The sequence below is a fragment of the Octopus bimaculoides genome, chromosome 26 (assembly GCF_001194135.2).
Source record: "Octopus bimaculoides isolate UCB-OBI-ISO-001 chromosome 26, ASM119413v2, whole genome shotgun sequence".
Classification (NCBI taxonomy): Eukaryota; Metazoa; Mollusca; class Cephalopoda; order Octopoda; family Octopodidae; genus Octopus; species Octopus bimaculoides.
The window spans coordinates 7,649,816-7,658,973 of record NC_069006.1 but is presented as its reverse complement, the minus strand read 5'-3'; the positions used below and the strand labels follow the sequence as shown (position 1 = coordinate 7,658,973).

Here is a 9,158-nt window from a genome sequence, read left to right as displayed (position 1 = left end):
TAGTTGATTACATTAACCCCAGAGTTCAACTTGTACTTATTTTATTGACCCTAAAAGGATCTAGGGCAAAGTGGACCCTGACGGTATTTGAACTTAGAATGTAAAGTTGGAAGAAATGTCGGTAAGCATTTGAGTAGGTTTCATAGAAGGAAACTGAAAGAATCCTGTAGTATATACATATACATACATACATACGTACGTACATACAAAGATACATACATACATATATACCATTCAGTCTGCTATAATGAATCCATAAACACATATAAAACATACAAAAGCATATTTTTTCCCTCTCTGAAGATATTATGCTCAGGTCATAGAAATTTAATATTTACTTAATATTTACTGAGTATTAATTGAAACAGCTGTAAGTGAAGACGATTAATTTGCTGTTAATAACAAACAATTATTAACTTCTCAATCTGCATTTTCTTTTTCTTCTCATATATGTATATATATATATATATATCATCATCATCATCATTTAACGTCTGTATGTCTGTTGTCTATGGTGGCATGAGTTGAACTGTATGATCAGGGCTGGTAAGCTGGAAGGCTGCACCAGACTCCACTCTGATTTGGCGTGGTTTTCTATGGCTGGATGCGCTTCCTAATGCCAACCACTCTAAGAGTGTACTGGGTGCTTTTACGTGCCACTGGCATGGGTGCCATTTGCGTGACACTAGTATCTGCCACAACTGAAATTTTGCTCAGCTTGATGGGTCTTCTTCTCAAGCACGACTTAATGCCAAAGGTCTTGGTCATTGCCTCCATAAGGCCCAACACTCGAAAGGAACTCAGCCACTTGGCCTCTGTGAGGCCCAACGCTCATATATGTATGTATGTCTTCATGTGTGTATGTGTGTGTGTGTGTGCACGTGTGTATGTGTGAGTGTCTGTGTGTAAAGATGTATGTATATATGCATGCATGTGTCTATGTATGCATGTGTATGTCTGTATATGCATGTATGTGTTTGTGTATGTATGTATATGTGTGGGGGTTATGTATAAAGATGCGTGCATATATGCATGTGTGTGTGTGCGTGTATGTGTGTGTATGTGTGTGTAAAGATGTATGTATATATGCATGCATGTGTGTATGTATGTGTGTATATCTGTATATGCATGTGTGTGTATGTATATGCGTGGGGTTATGTATAAAGATGCATGCATATATGCATGTGTGTGTGTAAAAACGTATGTATATATGCATGTGTGTATGTATGTGTGTATGTATGTGTGTGTATGTCTGTATATGCATGTGTGTGTATGTTTATGCATGCATGTGTGTGTATATTACTGTCTGATTGGTTTGACATTGTGTAATTGTTGTAAACAAGTATCACCGTCGTGCAAGCGGCTTCCTTCACTTCTCCTCTTCTGTGTGAAAGATATCCAGCCAAGGGGAATATTACCTCCCTTGGAGACAGGCAAGGTTTGGTTACAGCAAAGGCATCCAGCCATTGAAAATCTGCCTCCACAATTTCCATCTGACTCACAGAAAGATGGAAAAATGGACATTAGAATGATGATGATGATGGTGGTGGTGGTGGTGATGATGATAGTGATGATGACGATGACGACAATGTTGATTATGATGATGATGATGATGCCTCTGTGTGTGTGTGTGTGTGTGTGTGTGTGTGAATAGCATTATGTTTTGGGTTAGTGTAATGTATTTCTTGATGGGAGGTGGTGGTCACTACATATTCTGTTTTCCCTCCATTACAGAAAACAGCTGACCTTAAAGGTGTGGTGTTGTTGGTGTAATTACAACAGACACAGGCAGCATCTGAAGACTATGGAAACGGCAGCCAGGTAGAACATTCTGGAGAACATTCTTTTCCTTGTGGTTAGATCGTAGATGATCTTTTTCTAGCATATCGGATGTCCACTTAGTGGTCATCCCTTCTTATACTCATGTAATACAATTTTTCTGAATGTTCAGATTTTTTTTATATGATAGGCCACTGGTTTTAAATTGATGTTAATTAAATTAATATTCAATTTATCACCCTCAGTATATAAATATAAATTTTAAACATATATTTATATCTATTAATAGAGATCACAAAAGTGATGGAGGATGCTGGTCAGCATCGCTTATACTAAAATATTGTGACCTCTATTAATTTTACCTTTAAGTTCTAACTGCTAATAAGCCACCGTTTTAATTTGTTATCTATATGTATCTATATATATTTATATATATACACACATGTATGTATGCTTGCATGTATATATATATAACTATATATATATGTGTATGTATAGATCAGGGGTTTTCAAACTTTTTGACTTGCGGACCCCTTTATATTTCAGGCTTTACCTTAGGGACCCCCTTATAAACGCTTATGAAATTTATACATAAATATTTGCTTAAAATAACATATATTTTTACATTTATTTATTTAACAGCAAGCATTTAACAAAATAGGTTTATTGTCAATTAAAAGATTTCGATTAAAAGACATATATAAAATCAAATTGCCCATAAAAAGTATTTGCTGTCCACGGACCCCCGTCTTGTCCTTGCGGACCCCCTGTGGTCCGCGGACCACAGTTTGAAAACTCCTGGTATAGATACATGCATGTGATTTTGTAGCTGGTTCTTGTGATTCTTTTGTCTCTTCTCTCTTCTTCTGCTCGACAGGAAACACCACAGACATAAATGTATCCAAGTTACATTCCACAGATTCTACACCATTTTTAAAAGTCATTCAATATCATTGTTGCACTACAGGTACGACAACCACTAACTGTTACACCTTACACGTGTTTGTGTGCATGTGTGGGTGTGTATGTGTGTATCCATACGTGAGCATATAAGTGTGTGTATGTGTGTGTGTGTGAGTGTATATGCATATCTGCATATGTGTGTGTATCCATGTGTGTATATGTGTATCCATATGTGTGCATATGTGTGTGTGTGCATGTGTGCGTATATATGTGTGTATATCCATATGTGTGTGTATGTGTATCTCCATATGTGTGTGTGTATGTGTGTATCCATATATGTGCATATATGTATGTGTATGTGTGTGTATGCATGTGAATTCATACGTGTGTGTGTGTGTGTGTATCTGTGTGTGCACCTATGTGTGTATCCATATGTGTGCATATGTGCAGAAGACCCGGCAAGCCAAGTGAGACCTAAATCCAAGGCCTCTGCCAGAGGTGTAGCCAGCCCACTTATGTGTACCTTTCCTACATTGGACACTAAACTCCGCTTGCGAGGACTTGTTAAGGCAAGTGAAATTGAACTAAATTCGACGACTGGCACCCGTGCCAACGTCATCTCCTTCATTGGATACGAAACTCAGTTTGTGAAGACTTATTGGGGCAAGCAAAAGCGAAATCGGGATGGCACCTGTGCCCAGCGTCACCTTTCTGGCACTTGTGCCCGTAACATGTGTAAGGATTTTCAAGCGAGATCGTTGCCAGTGCCCCTGGACTGGCTCTTGTACGGGTGGCACATAAAATACACCATTTTGAGCGTGGCCATTGCCAGTACGTGCGGGTGACACGTAAAAACACCCACTACACTCTCTGGGTGGTTGGCGTTAGGAAGGGCATCCAGTTGTAGAAACTCTGCCAAATCAGATTGGAGCCTGGTGTTGCCATCCAGTTGCACCAGTCCTCAGTCAAATCGTCCAACCCATGCTAGCATGGAAAGCGGACATTAAACGATGATGATGATGATAATGATACATATATGTATGTATGTGTGTTATGTGTATGTATACATACCTGTGTGAATTTCATTGTTTTTGTTTATTTATTTATTTATTCTGCCATCACAGGCACTACACAATAAAAAAAGTGTTCCATCTTTGGAAAAGAGCCACGACCATTTCAATGGCAGAGAGTCACCATCTTGTGCTGAATATGATGAAGTCATGTGATCAGTTAATACTGAGAAGAGCTATTGCTCATTGGTTGAATCAGTTATGGTTGGTGAGAGAAAGCCATCGAGCTAACCAATGGATGCTCAGGTAACTTCACTGTCTCGGGCTTTTTGACTGGGGATGTCTTGTTTAACACATTGTTCTGTACTGGATGGTAGTGATGGTATTTTAACCAAAATTTCCTGGGACCCATCTTAGTCTTTTGATATAAATCTCCTGTTTTAACCCTTTTGTATTCAGGTTATTTTGTCAATTGTGAAGGCGCATGGCTCAGTTGTTAGAACGTCAGGCTCACAATCATCAGGTAGTGAATGCGATTCCCAGACCAGGTTGTGTTCTTGAGCAAGACACTTTATTTCATGTTGCTCCATTTCACTCTGTTTGTGTATGTATGTATATGTGTGGGGGTTATGTATAAAGATGCATGTATCGGCCCCTTTGCCTTTCCCTTGGATAACATCTGCCCCTTTGCCTTGGATAACATTGGTGGCTTGGAAAAGAGAGGCTGGTATGCATAGGCGACTGTTGGTCTTCCATAAACAACCTTGCCTGGACTTGTGCCTTAGAGAGGAACTTTCTAGGTTCAATCCCATGGTCATTCATGACTGAAGGGAATCTTTACTCTCTTTTGTCAATTGCATTGCATTTCTATTCACACTGTTTTAACCATGCATTCTCTCATAGCTTTGAGATTTCAATGATGTGATTGTTTATTTCTAGAATGACTTTGTAGGGTAGGTGTGAAAGGCTAAATCTGGCCAGTTTGAACATAAAACAGGTGGGATATTTGGGCCCTGGATACAGCTGGTTAAAGGATCTAAATTAAAGGGTTAAGAGATTTAAATGAAAACCTTCCATCAAGATGGAAGGGAGGAGAAACAGGGGCGGAGGGGGAGGAGTATATGTATTTGTAGGGAATCAGGATGGATGGGGATTTATAGCCCTTTTGAATCCAACCCATCTGAAGTTGTCCCTGGTTCTATGATATAAAATCTGTTTAAAATGATTTAAATAAAAAAATTAAGACCAAGCCTCAAAATTTCACATCATTTTGTTCCAAACACCAGTTTAATGATGATAAAATTATTTTGATAAATTCTTCAAAATTAAATTAAAACAATGCCTGTATTTCAACAGGAATATGGTAACAAAAGGGTTAAAGTGATCTAAATTAAAACCTTCCCTCAAACACCAAATTCTTAACTGCAGGACTATACTTGTGCCGCTGTCTGAAATGATCATTCAAACATGTAATTTTTGTTTTATTCTTCTCTTACTTTTGTTGTTATTTTTTTTCCTTTTGTTTTACATCGTTCAGACGATTCTTGAAGAAATGGCATCGAAAATGGCACAACAAAACCGAGTGGCACCAACATGTTGTGAAGACAATTCATTCGCAGAAGAAATCTAAGATTCTTAAGCAATGGCAACGGAATGTGAATTGCCGGAAGAATCAGTGCATCTCTGCCACAGAACATATACAGAAACTGTATTTAATGAAACTGTTTGCCAAATGGAAGAATTTCAGTCAAAGACAAAAACAGACAAGGTATGTACATGTGTCTGTATATGTATATTTGTATACACACACACACACACACACATCATCATCCTTTAACGTCCACTTTCCATGCTAGCATGGGTTGGACGATTTGACTGACGACTGGTGAACCAGATGGCTACACCAGGCTCCAATCTGATTTGGCAGAGTTTCTACTGCTGGATGCCCTTCCTAACGCCAACCACTCCGAGAGTGTAGTGGGTGCTTTTACGTGCCACCGGCACGAAGGCCAGTCAGGCGGTACTGGCAACGGCCACACATAGAAATATATATATATATATATATATATATAAATAATATATATATGTGCATACATACATATATATACGGACATACTTACATGTATACGTATAACATCAACCACTCCACAGAGTGGACTCAGTGCATTTTATGTGGCACCAGCACAGGCAAAGTCAGTTTTGTCAAAGTTTTTACAGCTGGATGCCCTTCCAAATGCCAACCACTTCACAGTGTGGACTCAGTGCTTTTTAAGTAGCATCTGTACTGACAGGGTCACCAAGTAACTTGCAAGGCAAAAATCTTTTGAGCGGAGGAGGGGAGCATTGGAGGAGGTGATCTTGTGTCAGATGAGGAAAGGTTATAATGTGACAGAGAGGCAGAAACATGTACCTTGCTGTAGAGGAAGTACATGGTTACCCAACCAGAGAGAGGGAGAGGAAGAGGAGCAAGAGTTAACAAGAATGAGGGTAGAAACAGGTGTGGTATTGAAGAGGTGGGACATGGCTACCTAAAGAGAGGGGGGAGTTAACAAGAAAGAGTTGTGCTGCTGCAAAGGAGATACATGGTTACCTAGCCAGAGGTAAGAGCAAGTGAGCACATACATACATTTAGGCCTACACATATACATGTATGTGTGTATGTGTGTGTATTTAGTATGCACAGCACTATTTGAAAGTGACAGACAACCAAATATTCTTAAGGGCAGTGCTCCAGCATGGCCAGTTATTCTACTGATTGAAACCAATAAAGGAATTTAAAAAAAACAATACAACCTCTTCAAATATTTAGTTCTAAGTTTTGGAAATAAATATTTTCATCTTTGAAATATTTCTTTTTCAGATTTTGTCTGAGATCCCAACAAGAAAAATGGTGGAAGCGGATGAAAATGGTTTGCTTTGAAAACTGGAGATGTTTCTTTATCAAGAGGCTTCAAGCTAAACTGATCCACCAATGTTGGTCCTACATGTGTGTACGGTGAGTTGTGTACATATAAACCCCACCAAATCCCTTTATATACATGTCATGTGAGCAAGGGAAATTTGACAGTGTAAACCATAGGTTCTCAACCATTGCTCCCAGGGCCTCATGTGGCCCTCAAGAATCCTTCCGGCAGCCCCCAACAGTCTTCCCTCTTTAGATATAATTTTTTTTTATTGACTTATATTTTGCTTTTCTTGGTGTAGATCCCCCTAAAAAAATCTTGGCTTTGGATAGGCAAAGTTATCTTCTTAAGTCCTACCAATTCATAAGAGCCAGTTTTCCCGTTTCATGGTGGATATAATCCGCACCTGGATGGGACGCTAGTGCCTCACAGGATTACTCATTTTTGCAAGCTGAGTGGACTGAAGCAATGTGAAATGAAGTGTTTTGCTCAAGAACACAACACATCACCCAGTCCAGGAACCAAAACCACAATCTTATGATCATGAGTCCAATGCCCTAACCACTAAGCCATGAGCCTCAACAAGGTTTTCGATCTAACCTGGATATTAAAAACATTGAGAACTACTATTATACAGATCTATATTTAAGAGATGAGGGGGCTACTAACCCCAAGATTCTGAGTTCGATTCCAGGCAGTGACCTGAATAATAATAATAATAATAATAATAATAATAATGACAATGATCATGATGATGAAAATAATAATAATACTGGGTACTGCACACATCCTATGCAAAACACTTTCAATACAGTAACCATAAGAGCATCACAGCAAACCACAGCACATACCCAAGGCACACAGAGCTGTGCTCGGTAGTGAAGTGAAAGCACGTTATAAAAATAAAACTACTGAACAGTAATAATAATAATAATAACATCGAAAAAATACCTTAGGAATGAGAACCCAGGTTTGAAATTTCTCCAAGACACCTGATGAAGGACGGAGGGTATATCAGCCGAAACGTGTTGACAACAACCAAGATGAGGACAAATATCTGTCAAATGTAAATAATGTACTATTATGAATTCTAGCAAGTTCCTTTTTAAGTGCATCAAATTCTACGCTCTGTGAAATGTATAAGGGGATGCTGAAAAATTCCTGGCTTTGGGTAAAAGAAAATACAGGAGGATCAGTTAATTATGATTTTATTTAACATATTCTCCTCTCAGATTCACACACTTATTGCAACGGTCCTTCAGTTTTTTAAAGCTCTGTGAAAGAACTTAGAAGGTTGGGCTTCCAACCAGGCCTTTTGTGAAACCCTTAAACCTAAGAACTATTCAGCACCCCTTCATGTGTGCGTGCGTGTGTGTGTGTGAGATCTTTTATCTTTTATATACATGCATGCATATTTAGGAGAGTGGGTTATATATCTTTAGATATACACCTAACTTTCCTATATTAAATTAGAAGTGAACTGAACGCAGAAACTCCAAACTGATCAACAACAACAAATATTTATTGTTCGGTGGAAGATAAAACAGCTTCCAATTGTCCGGTTTTAGAGTAGCCTGAAATGTAGATGTACGGTTCCTCGAGCTGGTGTCGTTGTAGAGACAACTTGGTTCAACCACACTCAAATGGGAGAGCTTGATTAGACGTCTTGCTTGGTTGCTGTCTGGCTTGGTAAAGAGACAGACTAATTGCGGGAACGCTTCAATGTTGAAACCCACGCATGGTTAAGGATTCAGCAATGGCGCCTATGCCTTTTGGCGCCAATATGACGTCACTACACATATTTATCAGATTCACACAGTTGTTGCAGTGGTCCTTCAGTGTTTCTAAGTCTTGTAAAAGTATTTGGAAGGTTGAGCCTCCAACTAGGGATTTCGTGAAACCCTTACAGTCAGGAACATGTCAGCACCCTTTTGTCGACGTATTAGTTAGGGTTCTGTCTCCTGTCATGGTGCAATAATTCAATATGTTGTTGTTGTAAATACAGGGGTGATGTTCTCAACCTGGAATCACCACAATTTTGAGTCATATCTTTATCTTTTATTCTTTTACTTGTTTCAGTCTTTAGACTGTGGCCATGCTGGGGCACCACCTTGAAGAAATTTTAGTAAAAAAAAAATCGGCTTCAGTACCAACTGTTTTTTTCTAAAACCTGCTACTTATTCTATCAATCTCTTTTGCCAAACAGCTAGGTTATGGGGATGTAAATACATCAACATCAGTTGGCAGAATGTGAACTCAGGACACAAAGACAGATGAAATGTCACCTGGTGCATGTACCCGGTGTACCCTTCTCAGGTACCTAGTCATGATGGGTATATTGGGTTTCATATATTTGTAACCCAGTGTCACTTTGATGGCATGCGCTGCTCTCTCACACAATAGTAATAATAACAACACCACCAACAATAATATAACTGTCTATCTGTCTGTCCCTCTAGCCATCCATCCATCCATCTATCTATCTATCTATCTATCTATCTATCTTTCTATCTACACACATACACACACATATATATATATATATATATATATATATATATAT

At 38.8% G+C, this 9,158-nt stretch overlaps 1 protein-coding gene across 1 annotated transcript in view; it reads left to right on the top strand.

Annotated features, from left to right (window-relative positions):
• Nucleotides 1-1,729: 1,729 nt before the first annotated feature.
• The window catches only part of LOC106878627 (protein SFI1 homolog), a 15,833-nt gene continuing 8,404 nt past the window's right edge, over nt 1,730-9,158 (top strand). Inside the window, exons 1-5 of the mRNA XM_014927904.1 lie at nt 1,730-1,821; nt 2,657-2,746; nt 3,807-3,998; nt 5,230-5,460; nt 6,553-6,687. Of these exons, the coding sequence (XP_014783390.1) occupies nt 1,805-1,821; nt 2,657-2,746; nt 3,807-3,998; nt 5,230-5,460; nt 6,553-6,687 (665 nt within the window). The 5' untranslated portion in view covers nt 1,730-1,804. The remainder of the gene's footprint in view (nt 1,822-2,656; nt 2,747-3,806; nt 3,999-5,229; nt 5,461-6,552; nt 6,688-9,158) is intronic.